The following is a 25,761-nucleotide window of genomic DNA, read 5'->3' on the forward strand; positions in this document are numbered from 1 at the left end:
TAGTAGTAGAGTGGAGTAGTGTCACAGTCTAATAGAGTGTCAGAGAGTGGAGTGGCAGAGTGTCGTAGAGTGGAAAGGCAAAAATAAGAGTGAACTGGAGTAGAGTGAAGTAACGTGAACTAGCATAGAGAAAGTTGGGTAGAGTGTTGTTGAGCATAGTACATTGTTGTATAGTGGAGTGGCAGAGGGTTGTGCAGTGGCGTAGAGTATCGTAGATTGAAGTAGCATAGAGTGGTGTGGAATGGCATAGAGTGGAGTAAAGTGGAATGGAGTGGCGTATAGGGAGTTGTGTAGGGAGTTACAGAATGGAGAAAGTGTTAGAGTTTAATGGAATAGAGTGTCAGAGTCTAGTATCATGGAGTGTAATGTCAGAGTGAAGTGTCATTGAGTGGAGTTGGGTGATCTAGAGTGAAGTGGCATAGAGTACAGTGGTGCAAAGAAGATTGGTGTAGAGTGTGGTGGTATAGAGTGCATTGGTTTTGAGTAAAGTGGTGTAGAGTGCATTGACGAAGACTGCACTGGTTTAGCGTACAGTGCAGTAGCGTAGAGTGGTGAAGAGTAGAGGGGAGCAGAGTGGAGTGGCACAGCATAGATTGCAGTGGTTCAGAGTACTGTGTCATAGAGTGACGCGGTACATGGTAGAGTGGAGTGGTGCAAGGTAGAGTAGACTGGTGTAGAGTGCAGTGGTGGAGTGCAGTGATGCAGAGTAGAGTGTCAGAGTGTAGTGGCATATAGTACATTGGTGTAGAGTGCAGTAGAGTGGCATATAGTTGAGCGGTGCAGAGTAGAGTGCCGTGGTGCAGAGTAGAGAGGAGTATAGTTCAGTGGCAGAGTACAGTGTTGCAGAGTAGAGTGTCATAAAGGGTAGTGTGTAGAGTAGAATGGCATAGAACGCATTGGTGTAGAGTGCAGTGATGTAGAGTGATGCAGAGTAGAGAAGAGTGGCTTAGAGTACAGTGGTGCAGAGTAGAATAGAGTTGGATAGAGTGCTGTGGCATAGAGTAGATTGCTTCAGAGTACAGTATAGTGGTGAAGAGTGGATTGTTGCAGAGTGGAGCATAGTGATGTAGAGTGCAGTAGCATAGAGCGGTGCAGTGCAGATTGGAGTGGCGCAGGGTACATTGGAGTGGTGCAGGGTAGATTAGACTGGCATAGCATAGAGTGGAGTTGCGTAGATTGCAGTGGCATAGAGGAGATGATTTCAAAGTAGAGTGAAGTGCCTACAGTGGAGTGGTGTAGAGTAGAGTGCAGTGGTGCATAAAAGAGTTCAGTGGGACAGAGTACAGTGGCATTGAATGCAGTGGTGCAGAGCAGAGTGGTGTGGAGTTCAGTGGCAGAGTGCAATGTTGCAGATTAGAGGGTCGCAGAGTACAGTTGTGTATTGTAGAGGGGCAGAGTGCAGCGCCTAGAGTGATATGCCGCAGTGGCATAGGGTAGATTGTTTCAGAGTACAGTGAAGAAAAGATAGAGAAAAATATAATATACTTCAATATGCTGAAGTATGTAACGAAAACAACAACATACATAACGCTAGGCATAACGGCCCAAAATGAAATATGGCTTCTCCCTGTTAGCCACGGTATAATAAAGCCCTCATTACCTAGAAAACAAAACATTAAACATAAATGTTCGAAAAATATACCCTTCTAATAGCTAAATTGTTGTGTGAAAAGGTAAAATCTGGGCCCAATCTCGACTTCACTGTTTCACCAACTGGTGTGATCTTAGGCAAATACAAATATTGTGTTTCACAGAGTCTCCTTTCTAGCCTGCAGGTGTCAGGCTGAGTGGGACTCTGTTTCCTCTATAGATCTTCCTCATTGTCTTGCAGCTCTTCTTGAAGGCATCCTGCAGTGCTCCTCTTCAAGGCGGCAGTTGATGCAGACAGTAATCATCCAAAACTCTTTTCTCCTCCTCATGCACTTTGTTCTTATGAGCACCCTTAATGCCCACAGCTGTGGACAGGGCAAACAAAATAACAGAGGGCGCAGGGGGCCTACGGACTCACCTTCATTCTGTTACCATCAGATTGGACGATGGTCGGTACAGGGCTATTCTAAGTAGGGCTTTTGTGCGCTAATGGCCCTCTGGATAATAGATGTAACAGGGGAAATTATTTTGTCCCCTTGTCCCCCCCACCTTCGTCCCCCCCCCTCCAAAATCTGGGGGGGATACATCCCCCGCGTCCCCCACACTTCCTACGCCCATGCGTAGCAGCCTGTCTTTGTTCCGGTTGCACAGAGCTGTTAATACACGTGCTGGTGCCTAATCAGAAGTGATGCTTGAGAGGCCAGGAAAACAGATGCTGAAAATGTATGAATAGAGACAGAGGAGCTGTGGATGGTTGGTACCCTCCTTGAGTCAGGGTCTGGTTATGGAATGCCAAACTAAAGGGTTTTAGGCCTGAAGATTGAAGCTAGGGACAGGAAGAAGCGAAAGAAATGATAAACTTGTAAAAGCGTGTGAGGTGCAAGAAAAAACAAGCATTTGCAATGCAAAGGGTCTCACGTTTTCTCGAGTTAAAGCTATTAGCGTTGTAAACTCCTAACCAGACTTTTCTTGCCACATAAACTGAAAAGTAAAACAGTTTCACATTAGCGAGCCGATGGTTGCCATGAGATCGAAGCACACATACAAAAGGAAACAGAACTTCGCTCTGAGTGAAATGTATAGGCAAACGTGCAATTATCCAAATAACAGGGTCAGTGTCATGCAAAGTGCTCTACTACTACCCAGCGAGGTCGCGCTGCCTACGAAATAAAGAGAAGAAATGATGCAGAATCCATACAGAAAACATGGAGCCTCTTATGTTTTCAGTAGTTTACCAGTGCGCTCGAAGAGGGCTAAACACCAGAAAAGGCACGCCTTTCACTAATTAAATCAAGCTGATTTCAAAAGGCAAGCCCACAAACCAACCAAACTGATGGACTTGGCATGGGCGTGGTTACAAGCCCACAGAGAGATTACACCAGGGGCGGAGCACTCTGCGCTCAACCCTAAAAAGGAACAAGAGTTAAAGATCCGGAGGAATGGAGAAGAGCAAAAACAAACAAGGGAAAAACAACTAAGAATGGTTAAGGAGAGGGGAAAGAGGCAAGTATAAAAGGACAGAAGAAAGTGGTTAGAGAAAAGAGGGAAATAAAAAGATGTTAGAAAGGGGTGGAGAGAAATATGAAGAGGGCGAAAAGTCCAAAAAGGACAATGAAAAATATTGCCCTGGGAGATAAAGAAGCGGCTAAAGAAAAAGACATAAGCGGTAGGGGAACAGAACACATTTTTCTGATTATAAAACTATATGGAGGAGAGGACTCAGAAAGAATATTCATTAAATGCTTGTCTCCTCACCCAGCCCGCACACCGGCCCCTGGTCCCACCTACAGTCCACAGCTCAGTAGAGTGAGTACCCGCATTTATTTTTCTCTAAAGTACCACGTCCAAAGCTTAGTAGCCTGCCAGGAATGTTGTCAATAACTTCTTGTTCCTTTTCCCTTCTCTCACATTTTTTCTTCAAAGATCACACAACACATTCTTCAAAATAAAAGGCAATATCCCATGTTAAGGCTAACATCATAAGCAGCAGAGATATTCTACTATATACATTTCTTAACTTCATTTTGAACTTTTAATACTGTGGAAGGTGGTATATAAGAGACAACAAAAATGTATATCATCCACAAAATGCAAAAATGGTTTAAAATTTGCAGTTCTGTTACTCTTTCTTTTGTTAGCACAGAGTTCACACTACTTCTCTTTCCCCAAAAAAAAAAAAAAAAAAAACTAGGAGCTCATGACTCAAATCGCTGCTTTCAGTTATTCACAACAGCTTTACCTCACTATGCCTGTTATCTGAGCACACTGTTCATCAGCCACAGTCCTGAAACTGCCTGCAATTTATTTAACCAGCCCCTACTATGATCTTCAGAAACCCAACTGCGGAGCCCCAGACATATATATAAGAACCACTGACATTTAAATTACAGACCTTCTAATTAGAATACCAACTAAAATGGACAAATTAGATGCGTGGTAACTATACCTGACTCCAGTGCAATGGTTCTCACCTGGAACAGAGGATGTTGGTCGGCGAGGTGTTGGTGGAGGCGGACGTATAGGTCTCGGTGGCCTGGATGATTTGAATCCACCATTGGTTAATACTGGTGAACTACCACTGTTCGCTGTTCTGCTGTCACCGATGTCAGCAACTTCAAGGTTCTCCGAGGTATTTGTCTCTGTGCTTTAAGGAACAACAAAAAGGCTACTATGATGCTCATCATTACAGCAGAGACAAATAACCTTCAGAAATCGATTGCAAGGGTTGTTTTCCTTTGAAAATCTACATCGTTATCATGCAAGTGTTATGCTTTTTTTTGCCCAGCATACTCAGAGCAGGATTATGAATCAATAGAGTAAATCAGTTTTTTTCTACAAGCAAACCGTAAGGAATCACATAACTGAACAAATCCTAGTCCCAAATGAGTCAGGCTCAATCCACACCTTCACATTTGCTGGCGGAGGCTAGACATGGGTGTTCCGTAAGACAGACACTTCCATTCTCCACTGCGAGCAACACACGTGGAACGTTTGTATCCTCTTTATCTGTTCTTAAAATTTCTGTATGCTTTCACACGTTTTTTTTTTTTTTTTTTTTTTAGGGAGATATGACATAACTTTCTTGCTAATTCAGAAGAGATTTTCAATCTATTCCAGCTCATTGCAACAATATTCATTCTGCTGTTAGCTTCACAGATCTAAGTAGTTTAAAAACATTTATGAAATGACTTACGTTTGTGCGTCAGCAATTTGTTCAGACCCCAAACCTAATAATTACTTTGGTCATGTAATTTTTATATTCCTGAAAAGTCAACATAGGTGTATTAGTCTGTCTTTTTAGCTCCGCCCCAGAGATAGTTTTAACAGCCCACCTGTTTCATGTGCTTTAAAATTTTAATATATAAATCCAGCAGCACATTATTTAGAACAATTGCACTTAGAAATGCATACATTTATTACCGGTGGTCAAGAGAGATGAAAATATTCTGCTTTTTCAAAGATCTTGCCAAAGAAAGGTAGGTGAGTGACAAGGTCATCAGGGTCTAGTGTAGATTTCTTTAGGTGTGGGAAAACCTGGCCTGTCTTGAGAGCTTCTTGGAAGATGCGTTGGTGAAGGACATATACACAATGATGAGTAGGATTAACAGACACCATTTTAGACACAAGTGGCTTATAGAGATTTGGTGTAGACGAGATCGGCAGGAAATAGGGTTTTGAAGATGGCCTCTGCGGAACTCTCCTGAAAGGGATGGGAGTAAGAGACGAAGCAGGCTTGGTGTTGTTAATGTGCTGTCTGGTATTCTGTTTTTTTTTACTAATGAAGAGGTTGATGGCATTGCAGTTTTCTGTGGAGTGATCGATAGGTGGGTCCACCAGGCGCTGATGATGTGCTTCATTGCCTTGAAAACTGTTCTCCTACTGTAGGTGGCAATACCTAAACTGTACTACTTTGTGCCTTAAATCCTGAGTGAAAATGGGAATGAGGACTTTTGGGCACAACAGAAATGACGTTTGCGGACAGTATCATACCCTGAAAGAGCTGGCATGGCCTAATTGATAAGGGCCACAAGGCATCATGCTTGCTTTGGGTGTGGAAGGACTCACTAGTAAGAGTTATTACAAAAGCTTCCTTCAATTTCTAAAGGAATGTTTCAGTAGAGAGGAAGGAATTTATCAGATGTGGGCCATGAGGCCCAATAGGACTAACATGCCCTTCACAAAATTGCCTTGGCATTCCATTTTTGGGTCCAAAATCATGACTAGAAGCAAAAAGGGACTTAGTTTCCTGATCATGCACTGGGTCACATAAACTATAAAGTTGCATTGCCCACTGCCGATTGCTAAGGTTAAGATTGGCCTTTTAAAATTCCAATCCGAAAATGCCACATGGGTTCCAAGAATTTTGCCAGGGAACATGCCAATGACACAGATGGGTCAGTTTTAAGTATTCTCAAGGCTGGTAAACAATTCCTAAAGCCCATTTATTTGCATAGAGGGATGATCCAACGAACCCTCTGATTAGAATATGATTTTGCTGTATTTTAAAATTTTATTTGAAAGTTGATGATCTTTTGTTTTATCCCCTTTGTAATCATTTTTGTATTATGCTTTTATGGTATATTCTTACCGAAATAAAGCGGATTTTGATGACGACTTAGTTTCCTTGAATGAGATAAAGCTGAAATTAGCAACGCATGGGCCCAACATGTTCACAGCTCCACTGAGGCACAGAAGGACTAAGATTAAGTAGGTCACACTCTGATGGTAGATAGCAGGGCATTTTGCCTGTTAAGAACTTTCCATTTCTAATACATATTCAAATTAGTGCTCAAGAGAGGAGAAAAGGGTAACTAAGTTTATAGGTTGGGCAACAAGGAATTTTTGCTACTTCAATTTAGGATACATATTTCTTTTATTTGGGTCATTTAATGAGTTAGCCCTCTGGGAGAACCTCGCTATGCTATGACCTGCACAGGGCAATCAAATCCTTTTTAGGGAGATGCTTAATTATTGATGTGATTGCCTTTTCATGAAGACTTCAGTGGATGAAAATGTCTAGGGCCAAACAATGAACCGACAGGCTGAATAATTATAATAATTTTGGTGAAAGGGATACATTTATGTCACGCTATATTTTAAATCACACATAAAACTACACAAGTCTGTGGGAGCAGGTATTAGGATTCTTCTGTCACCTAGCAAAACAACTGGCTTTCTGAACAGGTTTCTTAACTTTGGTAATGTGTTTTCTGGTAGATACTCTAACTGCAGACTTCTCACCTTTTGAATATTCTCCAGGTGTCAGACTGCATCTGACAACTTCTCAAGCAGGTCCCCCGTGCGCTTGAAGGTCATGACGTGTGGATCAGTGCTGAAGTAGTTTCATGACAGGAGTGATGCGCAGAACTGAATATAGGCACCACTAGTGCACACTGACGTCAGTTGCTTCCCAGGCTGTCTGTGTTCCCAGATACAGAGCAGAACCATAAATGGTCTTTAACCAGAGTGGTGATCGCTATAATTGGGACTTATTTAAAGGGAAAAGAGCCCAGTTCACTTAGAATGGGAGGGTCGGCAAGGACTTTGCGACTAGATAGAGTATCTAACAGAAAGAGCGCTACTAACAATAAGTAAATTGTGCTTCTGACAGATACTTCTAACAGCAGATTCATTACCCACCTTTTAAATAGATACCACAGCATTAACTCCCAGGTGGTGTGTCTGTGAGTTGGCTCACACCAAGAAGTCCTGCAGGACCAAGTGGGCAAAAACCTCATCTCAACAGACCTGGTTGCCAAAGCAATAGTCCTTCATGAACATATGGAGTGATCCCCAATTAGCAGCCTGGCAAATTTGCAGAACAGACACTCCAAGTGCCAACACAGCGGTAGCAGTCTTGGTTCTGGTGGATTAAAAGCATAAACTCTCTAGGGGTTGTTTCTTGGCTAGTGTGTAGCTTACTTTAATGGAGAGCACTATCCACGAAAGATGGTCCTCTTCTGCGCTACCTTGCTCTTCTTCGCACCAGTGAATCCCACAAAAAGCTGATAGTTCACAAGATGTTCCCTTGTACAATCAAAGTAAAAGCATAGAGCCATTTAGAAACCAGCCAATGGAATCTTTGCTTCCTTCAAAGGGTGAGGTGGAGCAGAGACTGCTGGTAGGGTGATATTTTGCCCAACAAGAAAGGAGTCACCCTTTTCAAAAGAAAGAAAGCTTGGGTTCTCAGGACCAATCTGGGAAGAACAATGTATGGAGCTTTGAGGGAACGGGTTTGCAGCACTTTCACCTGCTACACCAATGCTATGGTGATGAGGAACTCTGTTTCCAGGGTGAGAAGCCGCAGAAAGCAGTTATGCAGTGGTTCAAAAGTGGTATAAATCAGGAAGGTAAGGACCAAGTTAAGGTCCCACTGAGGCATGATAAAGGGAGAGGGTGGAAACAAATGTGACAAACATTGAAAACACATCACAATGGGTACCTTGAATAGTGAAAGCTGATCTGGAAACTGCAAAATGGCCGAAAGAGCCAATAGGTATCCTTTACCTGTGCCCAAAGCAAGTACATGCTGGGCCAGAGACAACACAACAAGCAATACTATGACCCTCTTCAAGTCTGGTTATCCAATCTGCCAAGTACTGCACAAAAGCACAAACATGTTCTAATGGCAGTCCTATACTGGTTTTGTCAAGGTATGCCTGGCTGCCAAGATTACATCTACCACCCTGAGAGGGAGATCAAATGAAGTTAGCTATCACTGCTCAATCTCCAACCATGGAAGTTAAGATTGTGCAGGCATGGGTGGAGGACTCTGCCATGCTGCTGGAACAAAAGATCCACCAGGCGTGTCAGCTTGATAGGACGACAAATACTCATGCCCAGGAGTTCTGGATACCACGCCTCTTTGTGCCAAATTGTGAGGCACTATGATATCGCTTTAGGAGGAACGTATTTGAAACAGATACGCCTTGGAAACTCCAACATGCAAAACGTTTCACATTTAACATTTTCAGGTGTGACAAAAAGAGTTGGGGTTCTTCTCATTTGCGGAAGATACTATTGCTTGAATGGCAGTTTACTCTGAAAAAACAAAAGACGAGAGGCGTTTGGCAAAAGAGGAACAGTTGGTTTAATGAAACACTATGGCCAGGAGAACAGTTACAGAATGGGGTCCGAGGCCTGCTTCAAACTACAATCGATCGGAGTGGTGTTTTATATATTTCTCTGAGCACCATAAAATAATTTCAGGATAACTTTTTTGGTAAAGAATGTGTTCAGTTGTCTTGGAGTCGTAAAGAATGCCCTGATAACAAATGTAGGTGGACCTCAACCTTGCGTGGACACAATGAGGGCCATTGGGTAACGTGTCCAGATGTCCAGCCAGAGGGGCATGTAATCACTAAGTGTTGATGTGTATGCTGTTTTCTGATTGACTAAGGATTCATAACTTCATGTGTCACCTGACTTTATGGTGTTTTGGGAATGCGCGCACCCCTTGGGCCATTTATGTTGTACTGGGGCCAATTTCCTTGGACCATTGTGGTGTCGCTGCGCATATCTGTGGGTCTTATCAGACTTTCCTTTTCGTGCGTTTGTCTGACGGCTACATGCCATCCCACCTGTGACGTGTCAAACACGAACCTCAGGCCTAGGTCTCAGAGCCTGCCTGACCACGTACTTCTGAGGCGGGTTGATGGAGAGTTCATGTGGGTGAATTTGGTAATAGTGATGTGATTTCTTTGTTATATGTGAATGTATCATTGTGTGCATCAACATCGACTTTCCCAATTTTAACAATACCTTCCGCCACCTATAAATGCAACTGCCATTCATGATCTGCTGGGGTATGAGGCGGAGTCAGTCCACACTGGTGTTTAGAGATACCACTAGGTGGTGTACCACCAGCTAAATCCCCTGGTGTTCCAGACATTTTCAGAGGCATAGTGCCTCCTAGCACAGGGGCCATGAACCCCCGACCCTGTCCTATTTGTTGTAATACTAAATAGTGGTGATGTTGTCCATGAGCAACAGCGCCAGCCTTCCTTTTATGGATGGTAGTAAGGCTTTCAATGCCAAGTGGATGGTTTGCAGCTCCAGAAGATTGAGCAAGTACTCCGAAGGCAAGCAGGTGCCTCTGATACAGACCGCTCCTAAGTGGCTGCTCCCAAACCAGAAGTAATGCATCAGTCTTAAGTGTTACCTCTGACTAGGGTAGAAGGAGGGGTCTGTCACTGACTTAATTATAGTCAAATAACCACCATTGCAGGTCTTTTGCAGTCTCTTCCAAAAATTCTTCAAAGACAGAGGCTGAAACATAGGGAACAAGGCATGAATATCCTGAACTCTCCGTTCGGGGAAAAGGTACCAAACTCTCCAAAGAGTCCGGAACTGTTCTGATGAAATGGAGTGTCTGAACAAGTCAGGTGTAACCTGTGCACACTTATAGTTAACCCCAATGAAATAAAGGGTTTAGCCGTAATCTGGAGGTGGGTGAGGACTTCCTGGAGCATGTCTGTCTTCAGTAGCCAGTCATCAAGGCTGGAGGGCTTGGGGAGGGGAGGACTGGAAACCCTGACCTCCAAAGATGCGCTGCAACCACCACCATCACTTAAGTGAACACATAAGGGGCACGTGTGAGGTCAAAGGGGATCAGAGTGAACTGAAAATGCTCCTGCCCGACCATAAATTACAGTTAGAACCTGTGAGACAGCAGGACAGGGATGTGAAAATAAACGTCCTACAGGCCCAATGGAACCATCCAGTCTCCATAGTCAATGCCAGACAAGACCTGGGCCAGGTTGAGCATCCTGAATTTGTCCTTCCACAGGAAAACATTGAGGGTGTTGGGTCTACATAGTTCGAAGGCCTCTGCCATTCTTCACCACCGAAAAGTAGCAAGAGTAATAACCAAAACCTACTTCTGATGTAGGCACCTTCTTTATGGTTCCTTTGGCCACTGAGAGAGGGACAGGTCGTCTTCCGTCAGCCCTTCTAAGGATGGTTGAAGGTGCTGCAGGATGACAAGAAATGGTAGGGCATAACACCACTGGACATTCTGTAGGACTCACTTGTCTGAAGTTATCGCCAGCCAACCTAGTGGTAAACGTTGAATCCTATCTCTGACAGGGTGGCTGTGTATCTCACGGGATACACCAACGAGGGTTTGAGGATGTAGCAGCAGGCTCATGGTCTGCGGGTACCGCAGCTCGGCCATGAAAAGGATAAAGGGCTTTCTGAGCAGGCTGAACATGCTGGCCATATCCCTACCACAGCCACAAAAAGAGCTAAACTATTGGCGTGGCTAATGCAGAAAGGGGATAGGCTCAAACAGCATGCCTGGCTCAAGGGCCTAATCTGGGCAAGAGTCATCGAAAGGCATGTTCATTAAGGTAGACTGGAAGCTGCTTGAGAAGCCTGTAGAGACCTCTTGTACAGACAATTTCTAAGAGTCACAAATGTTGCCAACTGACTTGCGTAGGCAATCTGAGTTGGCCAAAGTACAATTAATGGTACTTTTGTTGCACATCAACCCTCCAGAATATATTACGTAATTAACACATAAGTGGTCTGGGACACCAGACAAATCTTGTGCAACATAGTTCTAAAGTGCATACTTATAGCTCCCTAGAAGGAAGCTGCCATTGTCTGACAATAGTACCAAACTGGCTAAGGAAAGGAAAATGTTACTTACCAGCAGACATCTGTTCGTGGCATGTAGTGCTGTAGATTCACATGCTGTGCATAAGCTCGCCATCTAGTGTTGGATTCGTATTAGGAAAAATTATTTTTGTTCGAAGAAAGTTTGAAGCACGGGATCGAGTGACTCCTCCTCTCGGTAATACTGCGCTTGGGCATCGAGTCCTTTGTTAGATTGTTTTTCCGTGGGAGGGAGAGTGAAGTAGTGAAAAATATATAGTAAGATAGAAAAGATGTCCATGCAATGTACTTAGATATGTACTATATATATATATCTCTCTATATATCTATATCTCTCTCTATATATCTATATCTCTCTCTATATATCTATATATCTTTCTATATATCTATATCTCTTTCTATATATCTATATCTATCTATATATATATATGGAAAATGTCACTTACCCAGTGTACATCTGTTCGTGGCATGAGACGCTGTAGATTCAAATGCTGTGCATTATCCTGCCATCTAGTGTTGGGCTCGGAGTGTTACAAGTTGTTTTTCTTCGAAGAAGTCTTTTCGAGTCACGAGACCGAGGGACTCCTCCATTTCGGCTCCATTGCGCATGGGCGTGTACTCCATCTTAGATTGTTTTCCCCGCAGAGGGTGAGGTAGGAGTTGTGAATATACTAGATGTGCTCATGCAATGGAGTAAGTATGTATGTACATAATGTGTATTAAAAAAGTATTTATTTACAAATTTACAATTTTCATTCAACTTATAACGGCCACAGGCTCTCGGGGAGGTGGGAGGGCGCATGTGAATCTGCAGCGTCTCATGCCACGAACAGATGTACACTGGGAAAGTGAAATTTTCCGTTCAATGGCATGTGTAGCTGCAGATACACATGCTGTGCATCGACTAATAAGCAGTAATCTCCCCAAAAGCGGTGGTTTAGCCTGTAGGAGCTGAGGTTGTCTGAAGTAATGTTCGTAATACAGCCTGTCCTACTGTGGCTTGTTGTGTTGTTAACACATCTACACAGTAATGTTTTGTGAATGTATGAGGCGCAGACCATGTGGGCTGCCTTACAAATTTCTGTCTAGGTATATTTCCTAGAAAAGCCATTGTGGCGCCTTTTTTCCTAGTGGAATGCGCTCTTGGTGTAATAGGTAGATCTCTTTTTGCTTTAATATAGCAAGTTTGAATACATTTCACTATCCATCTGGCAATGCCGTGTTTGGATATAGGATTTCCTGCATGAGGTTTTTGGAAGGCTACAAACAATTGTTTTGTTTTGCAAAACTGTTTTGTTCTGTCAATGTAATACATTAGGGCTCTTTTTATGTCTAATGTATGTAAGGCCCTTTCGGCTACTGAGTCTGGTTGTGGAAAGAAGACTGGGAATTCCACTGTTTGGTATAGGTGGAATGGTGATATAACCTTTGGTAAAAATTTGGGATTTGTACAGAGAACCACTTTATGTTTATGTATTTGTAAAAAGGGTTCTTGTATAGTGAATGCTTGTATCTCACTTACTCTTCTAAGAGATGTGATAGCTATTAGAAAGGCTAACTTCCAAGTTAAGTATTGCATTTACAAGAGTGCATGGGTTCAAATGGTGGTCCCATGAGTCGTGTTAATACAATGTTAAGGTTCCACAAAGGTACTGGTGGTGTTCTCTGGGGGTATGATTCTCTTTAATCCCTCCATAAATGCTTTGATAACTGGGATTCAAAAACGCGATGTAGAATGTGTAATCTGCAGATAGGCAGATATTGCTGTGAGATTTTAATAGAAGAGAATGCTAGTTTAGACTTTTGTAAGTGTAATAAGTAACTTACAATGTTCTTTGCGGAAGCATGGAGTGGTTGAATTTGATTATTGTGGCAGTAGTAAACAAATCTTTTCCATTTGTTTGCATAACAATGTCTTGTAGTAGGTTTCCTAGCTTGTTTAATGACCTCCATACATTCTTGTGTAAGGTCTAGATGTCCAAATTCTAAGACTTCAGGAGCCAGATTGCTAAATTGAGCGATGCTGGATTCGGGTGTCTGATCTGTTGTTTGTGTTGAGTTAACAGATCTGGCCTGTTTGGTAATTTGACGTGAGGTACTACTGATAGGTCCAGCAGTGTTGTGTACCACGGATGGCGAGCCCAGGTTGATGCTATGAGTATTAGTTTGAGTTTGTTTTGAATCCGTTTGTTTTCCAGATATGGAATGAGTGAGAGAGGGGGAAAAGCGTAAGCAAATATCCCTGACCAACTGATCCATAACGCATTGTCCTTGGACAGAGGGTGTGGGTACCTGGACGCGAAGTGTTGGCATTTTGCGTTTTCTTTTGTTGCGAATAATTCTATTTTTGGTGCTCCCCAACGTTGAAAGTAATCTTGTAGGATCTGGGGATGAATTTCCCATTGGTGTGTTTGTTGGTGATCTCGACTGAGATTGTCAGCTAACTGGTTTTGAATGCCTGGGATTTATTGTGCTATTAGGCGAATGTGAATCGCCCAATGCCAAATTTTTTGTGCTAAGAGACAGTTGTGACGCGTGTGTCCCTCCTTGTTTGTTGAGGTAATACATTGTTGTCATGTTGTCTGTTTTGACAAGAATGTGTTTGTGGGCTATCAGTCGTTGAAATGCTTTCAATGCTAGAAACACTACTAACAGTTCTAACTGATTTATGTGCAGTTGTTTTTGTTGAATGTCCCATTGTCCCTGTATACTGTGCTGGTTGAGGTGTGCTCCCCACCCCATCATGGAAGCATCTGTTGTGATCCCGTATTGAGGCACTGGGTCTTGGAATGGCCGCCCTTGATTTAAATTTATAGGGTTCCACCACTGAAGCGAGAAGTGTGTCTGGCGGTCTATCAACACTAGATCTTGGAGTTGACCCTGTGCTTGTGTCCATTGTTTTGCTAGGCACTGTTGTAAGGGCCGCATGTGTAGTCTTGCGTTTGGGACAATGGCTATGCATGAAGACATCATGCCTAGAAGTTTCATTACAAACTTCACCTGGTAGTGTTGGTTTGTCTTCATGTTTAATGCTATATTTTGGAAAGCTTGTATCCTTTGCGGACTTAGAGTGGCAATCGCCTTTTGTGTGTTGAGTGTTGCTCCCAAATATTGTTGTATCTGGGATGGTTGCAGATGTGATTTTTGGTAATTTATAGAAAACCCTAGTTTGTGTAGAGTTTCTATAACGTATTGCGTGTGAATAAAACACTGTTGCTGAGTGCTGGTTTTTATTAACCAATCGTCTAAGTATGGGAATACGTGCATGTGCTGTCTCCTTACATGAGCGGCTACTACTGCAAGGCATTTCGTGAATACCCTTGGGGTTGTTGTTATCCCGAACGTTAACACCTTGAATTGGTAATGCACGCCCTGGATTACAAACCTAAAGTATTTCCTGTGAGAAGGATTTATGGGTATGTGGAAATATGCATCCTTGAGATCTAACATTGACATGTAGTCCTGTTTTTTGAGCAAGGGCATCACGTCTTGAAGTGTTACCATGTGGAAGTGATCTGATTTGATGTAGAGGTTCAGCGTTCTGATGTCTAATATGGGCCTCAACGTTTTGTCTTTCTTTGGAATTAGGAAATATAGGGAGTAGACCCCTGTTCCTTTTTGATGGTTGGGTACTAGTTCTATTGCTTGTTTTTGTAACAATGCTTGGACTTCTAGCTGCAACAGGTCTAAGTGTTGTTTGGACATATTGTGTGCTCTTGGGGGCACATCTGGTGGGAAATTTATTAATTCTATGCAATAACCATGTTGGATAATGGCTAGGACCCATGCGTCCGTAGTTATGTTTGTCCAGTTTTTGTAGAATGCAGTAACTCTCCCCCCCCACTGGTGTTAAGTGTTGGGGGTTTGTGACATCGAAGTCACTGTTTGGCTGGAGTTTTTTTTGGGGCTCTGGAATTTTCCCCTTGCTCTTGGGAATTGACCACCCCTGTAAGAGCCTCGAAACCCTCCTCTTTGGTACTGCCCCTGATAGGTGGGTCTGGCTTGTGAGGTGGAAGGCTCTGGGGTTTGGGTACGAAACCCCCCTCTAAACTGTGGCCTTCTGAAAGTGCCTCTGCTTTGTGGGGAATAGAGCGCGCCCATGGCTTTGGCCGTGTCTGTGTCCTTCTTTAGCTTCTCTATTGCCGTGTCCACCTCCGGCCCAAACAATTGTTCCTGATTAAACGGCATATTTAACACAGCTTGCTGGATTTCCGGTTTAAAACCTGAGCTCCGTAACCTTGCATGCCTGCGAATGGTTACCGCAGTGTTCACTGTCCGTTCTGCTGTGTCTGCCGAGTCCAGTGCAGAACTTATCTGGTTGTTGGAAATTGCTTGTCCTTCTTCAACAACCTGTTGGGCACGTTTCTGGTGTTCCTTGGACAAGTGCTGTATTATATGTTGCATCTCGTCCCAGTGTGCCCTGTCGTAGCGAGCCAGTAGAGCCTGCGAGTTGGCGATCCGCCATTGATTGGCTGCCTGTGCTGCCACTCGTTTGCCCGCAGCATCGAACTTCCGACTTTCCTTGTCAGGCGGTGGTGATTCTCCTGATGATTGGGAGTTTGTCCTTTTTCTTGGTGCTCCCACGACCACCGTATCTGGTGTCAGTTGCAGTGTTATAAACACAGGGTCCGTTGGGGGGAGGTTTGTATTTTTTCTCCACCCTAGGCGTGATAGCTCTGCCTTTCACTGGGTCCTGGAACACCTGTTTTGCGTGCTTGAGCATGCCTGGGAGCATTGGCAAACTTTGATAAGAGCTGTGGGTAGATGCCAAGGTGTTAAATAAGAAGTCATCTTCTATTGGCTCCGCATGCATTGCAACATTGTGGAAAGTAGCTGCCCTTGATAATACCTGTATATATGCAGTGCCGTCCTCTGGAGGTGACGGCCTTGCCGGGTAACAATCGGGACTGTTGTCGGAGACCGGTGCATCATATAAGTCCTGTGTCATCCCCGTGTGTGTTGGTGACTGCATTGGGGGTGTTGTTACCGGGGACAGCTGTGGTGAATGCAGTGGAGAAGGCTGTGGCGAAAACCTTGGTGGTGGTGTTTTGTCTCTTGCCACCTTTGCCTTTGGCTGCATTTCTGACCCTTGAAATACCAGCTTTCTTTTAATTGGAGGAAGAGTTTGAATTTTTCCGGTCTCTTTCTGGATGTGCAGCCTTTTTTGAGTATGGTCTGGTTCCCCCATACTTATTTCCTGCTCAAACCTATGTTGTTGCATTTGGCTGGAAAGTCCGTGCTCTTCCGTGTAAGAGCTTACTTTCGGCTCCGAGGCTGTCTTTTTCGGTACCGAAGGTTTGGAAACAGTCTTTTTCGGTTCCGAAACAACTTTCTTTACCTTAGGTGTGTCGAACTCTCGGTGCCAAGATTGTTCGGAGCCGGTATCTCGACCGGAGTCAGATGTCTTCGGCTGTTGTGTGGCCTTTTTCGGTGCTGATGGTTGGTCACCGTGTTTTCGGGTTAAGCCATGGCCTGTTGGCGGTGGCATCCCCTTGGCCTTTATGATTTTGGAGTGAGTCTTGGATGGGGCAGATGTACTCACAGTTTTCTGCGGTGTCATCAGTAGCTCACTTTCGGAGTCGTCCGAGTCAGATTCTTGTATGGAGATTCTTTCCTCCTCCTCGACGTCGATCTTTTCTCTCTGTGTCAACGCCATTTGCAGTCTTCTGGCTCTTCGATCGCGTAGGGTCTTTTTCGATCAAAATGCCCTGCAGGCCTCGCAGGTATCCTCCCTGTGTTCCAGTGAAAGACACAGGTTACAGACCAAGTGTTGGTCTGTATAAGGATACTTCGCGTGGCAATTCAGGCAGAAACTGAAGGGGGTCCGGTCCATTAGTTTCGTCGATGGACGCGATCGGGCCGACCAGGCCCTGCTGAAGAGCGGAAGCCCTGAAGGACCGCCGAATCGCTTCTTTTATCAGTTTCGATATCCTAACACTAAACCGGTACCGAGCGCGAACAATACCGTCGAATTTTCGATAATAAGCGAACTTTCCCGATTCAAAATACGGAGCGAAGAGGAACACGTCCGAACCCGATGGCGGAAAGAAAACAATCTAAGATGGAGTCGACGCCCATGCGCAATGGAGCCGAAAGGGAGGAGCCCCTCGGTCTCGTGACTCGAAAATACTTCTTCAAAGAAAAACAACTTGTAACACTCCGAGCCCAACACTAGATGGCAGGATAATGCACAGCATGTGTATCTGCAGCTACACGTCATCGAACACACATATATATATATATATATATATATATATATATATATATATATATATATATATATATATATAATCCGTACACACTTCTAGGGAGGAGGGAGAGCGCATGTGAATCTACAGCACTACATGCCACGAACAGATGTCTACTGGTAAGTGTCATTTTCTGTTCAATGGCATGTGTAGCTGTAGATACATATGCTGTGTATATACTGTAAAGCAGTGCCTCCATAAAGCGGAGGCCAGTGTGCAGGGGTTGCAATTGCTTTAAGTACAGCTTGTCCAACATTTGCCTGTTGTCTGGCAAAGACATCTACACAATAATGTTTAGAAACCGTGTGTGGTGTAGACCATCTTGCTGCTTTACAAATGTCTGCTATAGGTATGTTACCTAAAAAAGCCATAGATGCAAATTTTTTGCTAGTGGAATGTGCTCTAAGTGTACAGGTACTTGTCACTTAGCTTCAGCATAGCAAGTTTGAATGCATTTGACTATCCATCTTGCTATAGTTGTTTTAGATATAGGATCTCCTTTGTGTGGCAATGTGAAAGCCACAAAAAGTTGTTTTTTCTTCCGAAAAGGTTTTGTTCTGTCTATATAGTACATAAGAGCTAATATCTAGAGTATGTTGGACCTTTTTCTTCTACGGATTCTGGTTTTGGGGGAAAAAAAACTGGCAATTCTATTGTTTGATTAATATGAAATTGCAAAATGACTTTTGGAAGAAATTGTGGATTTGTTCTCAATACATCTTTATGAACTTGAAAGAAAGGTTCTTCCAAAGTTAATGCCTGAAGCTCACTGATACTCCTAAGAGAGGTGATAGCAATTAAAAAGGCTACTTTCCATTAAAGGAATTTTAGGGGGCAGGAGTGAAGTGGCTCAAAGGGTGGAGCCATGAGCCTTGTGAGTTCTATGTTACGATTCCAAGTTGGAGCTGGAGGAATTCTTGGTGGAATTATTATTTGTAGTCCTTCCATATGCTTTTATTACTGCAATTCTAAACAAAGAAATATGTTGTCTATTTTGGAGATATGCAGCTATGGCGGATGAAGGTAAACTAATTGATGTGTAGGCTAAATTTGACTTTTGTAAATGTAATACATATTGAACAATGTCCTGTACTGTTGGTTTAAGAAGGTCAATGTTTTTTGTTTTAGAGTAACAAACAAACATTTCAATTTTGCTGCTTAGCACTGTCTAGTAGTAGTTTTTGTGCTTGTTTGAGGATATCCATACATTCATGTGGTAAATGAAAATATCCCAAATCTATGATTTCAGGAGCCATACCACTAGGTTGAGTGATTTGGGATTTGGATGTCTTATATGCCCTGGTTTTTGTGTCAGAAGATCTGGTCTGTTGGGAAGCTTTTGATGAGAAACAACGGAGAGTCCCATAAGTGTTGTGTACCATGGTTGACGTGCCCATGTAGGGGCCACTAAGATCATGCTGAGGGAAGATTGTTTTATCTTTCGTACTAGTAATGGTAAGTGTGGGAGATGAGAAAAAGTGTAAGCAAATATCCCTGACCAACTCATCCATGGAGCATTGCCTTTGGAATGAGGGTGTGGGTACCTGGAGGCAAAATTGTGGCATGTTTTGTTTTGATCTGTTGTGATCAGATCTATTTAATGTGTTCCCCATTTTCTGAAGTATTGTTGAAGGACTTGTGGGTGGAGTTCCCACTTGTGTGTTTGTTGATGCATCCTGCTCCGTAGGTCTTCTAAGTGGTTGTCTGTCCCCTGGAGATATTGAGCCACTATGTGAATATTGTGACGAATCGCCTATTTCCATTATGTTTGTGCTAGTTGGGAGTTGTTGCGACTGTGTGCCCCCCCCCCCCCACCTTTTGAAGATAGTACACCGCAGTCATGTCTGTACATATCAACACTGTTTTGTGCTGCAATCGTGAAAGGAATGCTTTTAATGCCAAGAATATCACTTGTAGCTAGAGGTAATTGATATGAATTGATATGAAGAGACCGATGAGTATCGTCCCATATTCCTTGAATTGTTAGGTTGAGAAGATTAACTCCCCAACTGTTATTTGAGGCATCTGTTGTGAGCGTTATCCGAGGCACGCGGTCTACAACGGGCCCCTTCGTAAGGTTTGTGGTATTCCACCAATGTAAAGAGAGAAGTTTGGCGGTCCAACAACACTAGACCTTCCATTTGACCCTGTGCCTGAGACCACTGACGAGAGAGACATTGTTGAAAGGACGCATTTGAAGTCTGGCATGAGGCACTATGGCAATACAAGATGCCATCATTCCCAACAGTTTGATAATAGTTCTTACTGTGTATTTTTGGTTCTGTTTTAATGTTGCAATTAATGTCTGAAAAGCTTGGATCCTGTTTTGGTAGGGAAAGGCTATACCCAACTGTGTATTGAGGATAGCTCCTAGATATGGTTGTGTTTGTAGAGGTAGCAGATGAGATGTGACGTAGTTTATGGTGAATCCTAATGAGTGTAGTTTGAGTATCTTTTTGACACTGTGGGAATGAATTGGCTTTGATGAGCCAATTGTCCAAATAAGGTAAAACATTAATTTATTTTTTTCTGAGATGTGCTGCTACCACTGCGAGGCATTTTGTGAATACTCTCGGGAGCAGTTGGGACTCCGAATAGTAATACTTTGAATTGGTTAATATTTTTCTGCTACTACAAATCTTATGTACTTGCGGTGGGCAGGATTAATAGGAATGCGAAAATAAGCGCCCTTTAGATCTAATTCTGTCATGAAGTCTCCTAGTTGTAATAAGAGGAATAACATCCTGATGAGTGACCATGTGAAAATGTTCTCATAGGATGTAGTGGTTTAAGGGTCTGAGATCTAATATTGGTCTGAGACTCCCATCTTTTTGGGGGCTTAGAAAATATAAGGAGTAAACCCTTGTTCCTTAGTATTGCAATGGTACTGGTTTTATAGCTCCTTTTAGAAGAAGGGAATGTCTTCTTCTTTGAGAAGAGTTAGATGATCTTGTGAGAGTCTGTGGGTATGAGGGGGTATATTTGGTGGAGTGGAAATGAGCTCCAGACAATAACCATTTTGGATAATTTGAAGTACCCATTGATCTGTGGTAATTTGAGTACAATGGGGGTAAAAAAGTTGTAACTTTTCCCCCTACAAGTGTGGTGTGTGTTAGTATTGTTTCTTGTAAGTCATTGTTTAGTGACAGATGAGGAACCTCTAGCTGTAGATGGTTTTCCTCTTCCATTATTATTGTTTCCTCTATATGATCCTCTAAAGTACCCGTTGGTGTATTCGTGGGTGGGATTAGTTTGATTTGTGGAATGCTCCTGAAATGACCTAAATCCTCTGCTAAACCCTGCACAATGAAAATTACCCCTATGTGTGCTGGCTTGTAAGGCTCCGATAACTTTGACAGTTTGATTGTCCTTATTTAATTTTTCAAGTGTGGTATCCACTTGTAGATCAAATAAATGCTCTTTATCAAATGACATATTTCAAAACTGCCTGCTGTACCTCCTGTTTAAACCCTGAACATCTGAGCCACGCATGGTGCCTTATGATGACACTTGTATTAATACTGCGTGCTGATGTATCAGCAGCATCAAGTGCACATCGAATGGAGTTATTGGAAATTGTTTGCCCCTCATTTACAACCTTTACCCCTCTTTTATGATGTTCTTCTGGTAGGTATTGTAAAAGTTCCTCCATAGCATCCCAGTGAGGTCTGTCATATCTGGAAAGAAAAGCTTGAGCATTAGCAATTCGCCAGTGATTGGCTGCTTGAGCTGCCACTCTTTTCCCCCCAGCATCTAATTTTTTACTTTCCTTATTAGGAGGAGTGTCTCCTGTTGACTTGCTATTAGCCCTTTTTCGTGCAGTAGATACCACAATAGAGTCTGGAGGAATTTGTGCTTTTATATATATTAAGGATCAGTGGGTGCAGCTTTGTACTTTTTAACAACTCTAGGAGTGATAACCTTGCTCTAACAGGCTTTGGTAGTCTTCTTTGGAGGTGTAGAGAAATCAAGACTTTCTTCAAAAGGTAATTTCCTCTTTAAAGGTGGCAGAGGTGATGTTATAATCCGCCCTGTTCCTTGCTGAATTTTAAGTCGACGCTGCCTAGCGTCCATAACTTCTATAATTGGTTTCACCTGTGATGTAGGAGATGTCAGACTGTCCAGAGTCACTGAAAGTCTTTTCCGCTATTTCGGTTCTGAAGGTTTTTTGGGATGGAAAGTTTTCGGTGCCGAAATATTCGCTGACTGCTGTCTCTTTTAATCAGCACTGGAGCATCATATAGTTTTTGTTTTGTCGGTGCCGAAATGGAGGTACTGGAGGTTGATGTCAAAGATTTATCTTTGGTTTTCTTTGGTGCCGGGCTGCTATGTGAGGCATCCAAATAAGTTTCTCAGCTCCGACCATGGCTGGAAGACAGTGGCGGACCTGTGACCTCGTTTGTGATTGTTTTGTCTGATGGGAAAGGTGGCTTTATTCTTACAGTTTGTGCGGATTGCAATGGTTGACTCTCGATGTCCGACTGCACATCAGAGTCTGAATCCTGAACGGAGAAGACCCCCTCGTTCAAAATATTCTTGCGTGTGCTCGTCTCTCGAAAATGTCTGATGTATCCTCTGGCTGTCAAGATGCCATTTCCATTCGACGAGCTCTTTGATCTCCAAGCATCTTCTTCGACCGAAAAGAAGGGCACCCTTCGCAGATCTGGTTGTTGTGGTCTGGTGAAAGGCACAAATTACACACCTTGTGATGGACAGTGCGTGGAAACTTCCAATGGCATCAAGGGCAAAATCGAAATTGCGTACACTTCATCAAGACTGCGTTGTTCGATACCACATGGAAGAGGTAGACCCAAGGAGGGCCAGAGAGGGCCTTTCTGTCCCCGAAAGGGTTGAGAAAATCGATTCAGAGTATAGGAAAAGGAACAGAGAGTTCAAATACGTGTACGGAAACAATACTGACAATGATTAAAAGATGGAAAGAGTACTGTTTTAGACTGCTTGGAGCCAAGAACTCTGAGCAAAAGGAATACACATCCGAACCGATGGCAGAGAAAAACAATCTAACAAAGGACTCGATGCCTATGCGCAGTATTACCGAGAGGAGGAGTCACTTAATCCGTGACTCGAAAAACTTTCTTCGAACAAAAACAAGTTGTACTACATTGGACCCAACGCTAGATGGCGAGCTTAAGCACAGCATGTGTTTCCTAAAGATTTCAATCCATTTTTATACCTTGTCTGCGGGGTGGTAGGGAATGCATTAGGGCTAACCTGGGCGGACCATTGGGGCCTGCAGGACTACACTCAGGTGTGGGATGCCGAATCAAGAAGTCCGGGTCAGGAGGCATGGCCAACAAGATGACCACAAGGATCCAACTTTAGGGAGCTCTGACTCCCAGACACATTATCCTGCATTATCCTGTTACAGTACAAGATAAAAACACCTTAATGAAGTAAGAAATCTCTCTCCACAAGGAACAGAGGCCCCGGAGCCGCCAAGAGCTGCGGAGACGAGCTGGGGGGGACAGAGAACTGCACAGAGCCTGCTGTAGCCTACTCAGTCACCAGCCTGTGGTGGAGCCAGAACTGCTGCTGTGAGAGCAGACAAATATTCTACAGAGCTAAGCAGAAGGATCCTGGGTAACGGATGCTGGGCTGGGACAGGCACTTCTGACAAACCGTGAAAAGCAGCTGTAGCGATGGACTCCGGGCAGCCCTGATCCTCCACAACTGAGCAGAGGGGGTGATCTGCCTGGGGGCGGTCTTGGAGCATATATGTCTCTGCGGCGTGGCTTCTCAGCTGAAGTCCACAGCGCACTGAAAAGGCGGGTGCTTGCTACCCTTGACTGCTGGTGGCTTGAGAGAGACTATCTGTGTGGAGGGGAGAAGTGCACCACCAAGACTGACCACCCCTTTGGGCCTGACTGGGGGCAGCTCCATGGAATGAGAAGATGACTGTTGGGCCTAGCGCTTTGGTGGGTCTGGTGCCCTAACAGGTACTGCATGGACCTTACCTCTTACTGAGCGACCAAGGGGTGTTGACCTTATTCAAAGCTGCAGAAAATTGTGCGGGCCGGCATAACGCAGAGATGGTGGTCCCCCTTCATATTTGACTCCATCAGCGGAGCTAGGAGGGACTGGTTTGAGGAAAGGCTGGGGGTGCTGGATGAGGACATGGGACGATTGGTATTCTACTGTACGGGGCATTAGGGAACAGCCCTGGCCTGCATGGAGCGCTGAGTGGAGGCTGAGAGATCAGGACTGAACTGATCTCTGGACCTGGGCACAAGCAGTGGCAAGGGACTTGGCACCCCCAAAGACATCACCTGCACAGCGAGAAGCCTGCACGGATGAGGGTGATAGAGGGCCCTGGAGGCCAGTGATGTGCAGGGCCCATGTGAAAAACCACAACACTGGACCTACCTGAACCTGGGGGCTCAGCTCCTAAACATCATAGCTGACACCCGGCCATGTGTATCTGGGGATCCCACAGCATAGGTTGGAAGGTCATGTTATTACTTGAACGCTGGTCCTCCTCTGCGCCTCAGTATCCAGCACTGACATCAATGAAGCGACAGAACATAGAACAGATTTGACATGGTTGGGTTGGGGGGGGGGGGGGGGGGGGGGTTAAGGGGGGTCTGGGACTGCCTGGCTCAACATGGAGAGATGGTCCCCTCGCAAAGGTGAAGGTTTTTCACAGCAATGGCACGCAACAAGGTTCACAATAACTTGTTCAGGCAATCTGGGTTGGGCAGCTCGGGCCGTGTAGTGATAAATTAAAATGCTACAATGATGGTGACACTCACGGACCAGCAAATGACAGCGGAGGCCCATAAGAGGATCCACATTGGCAATAAGAAATCTGACTCACCAGCAGATTCTGAAGACATCAACCCCGATATGGGTGCCTGAGAACCAGAATGTCCCCCTTATTTTTGGGGACCCTAGCTTTAAGACTGATAAGCCACCAAAAATGCCTTACCATTGCAAGGAACAATGCTTCAAAAGGTGTGAGAATAGCATGCCAAAAACTGCAGTTGATCCTCTTGGTCATACAGTAATTGAATGAGAGGAGCAAGAATGATGGGGGAGGCGGGAGTACAGATAAACGACATGTGATGACCTCTAAGTTTCCTGATATTTATCAATGTAATGGGGATTTAGTAATACGCAGAATTGACGGGGCAAGAGTGCCTACAGTGTTGAATCTACTTATACAGTTATATGTTACAGAAAAACTGTCAAAGAAGTTGTACATTGGTGGTTGGGAGGGGGGGTGAAATTCCACTGGAGGGCTGATTCAGGAGGACAGTTAAGGGATGTGATAAAAGGTGGCAATGTGGAAGTCCTGGTCACATTGAGTATCTTGGGCATGTATGTGGTATTTGTTTGTAGTTACTCGTCCTGAATGGGGGGGGGTGGGAGTTTTCAGTGGGATATTTGACTGTTTGACTGTTTGACATGTTGGGCTTGCTGCCAGTTTCATATGTGCGGTACTGCGCAGATTGATCAATTGCTGACTTATGTCAAGGACTACCCGAGTAAATTAAGACCCCTCTCTCGGAATGTAGAGGGTCAGAGCTCATACCAAAAAATATATAGTGTTTTCCCTTCTCAAAAGGCATTGGGGGAGAGTACTGGATGCTTGCAGGAAACTCACTTTAGGGATGAGAAGACAAAAAACGGAGGGGTCAGACACAATGCCAACTACTCGTCATACTCCTGTGGTGTGTTGATATGGTTCACCCCAGGTGTACCGTTTGCACTGATATACATGGGACCAGATGTGGAGGGTCGATACCTGCTGATACAGGGCAGACTGGGTGGGATGGATGTAGCCTTTGTAAATTCCTATAGGCCGAATGTAGATGATGAATCATTCTATAGAACGGTAAGAGGTGTTGTGTCTCCGGTGGCTCTTACTAGTCTGTTCTGGGTGGGAGACTTTAATTACATAGCTAATGGCGACTTGAATCTGTACTCCCCTGGGCATAATACTAAGCCGACGTTGACATTGCAGTTGTGGAAGGTCAGGACACAATTAGGGCTGTGTGACATATGGAGGGAATCTCACCAAATGAAGCGGGATACACATGCTCCTCACCAACACATGGTACTTTCAGCAGACTTGATCGTATCCTGTTGCCTATAGATCTTGCCCCCAAGACACAGGAAGTGTCTCACTTGTCCCTTTGGTTCTTTGACCATTCACCAGTGACTTTCTTATCTGAATGGGGAAGTGTTCCCCAGTTGCTATGCACGTGGCGGTTCCTGTGATGATACAGCAGGATACTGTGGGTCGTGAAATACTAGTGGGGGCGCTGAAAGATTATTTTGAGGT

The 25,761-nt window shown here is 44.1% G+C and overlaps 1 protein-coding gene across 3 annotated transcripts in view; it reads right to left on the reverse strand.

Moving 5' to 3' along the window:
• The window catches only part of ITCH (itchy E3 ubiquitin protein ligase), a 779,961-nt gene that overhangs the window by 416,644 nt on the left and 337,556 nt on the right, over positions 1 to 25,761 (reverse strand). For all 3 annotated transcript variants that reach the window (XM_069243816.1, XM_069243814.1, XM_069243815.1), the window contains one exon: positions 4,062 to 4,234. In XM_069243816.1, coding sequence (XP_069099917.1) covers positions 4,062 to 4,234 — 173 coding nt within the window. The remainder of the gene's footprint in view (positions 1 to 4,061; positions 4,235 to 25,761) is intronic.

This window comes from Pleurodeles waltl, chromosome 7, assembly GCF_031143425.1.
Source record: "Pleurodeles waltl isolate 20211129_DDA chromosome 7, aPleWal1.hap1.20221129, whole genome shotgun sequence".
Lineage (NCBI taxonomy): Eukaryota > Metazoa > Chordata > Amphibia > Caudata > Salamandridae > Pleurodeles > Pleurodeles waltl.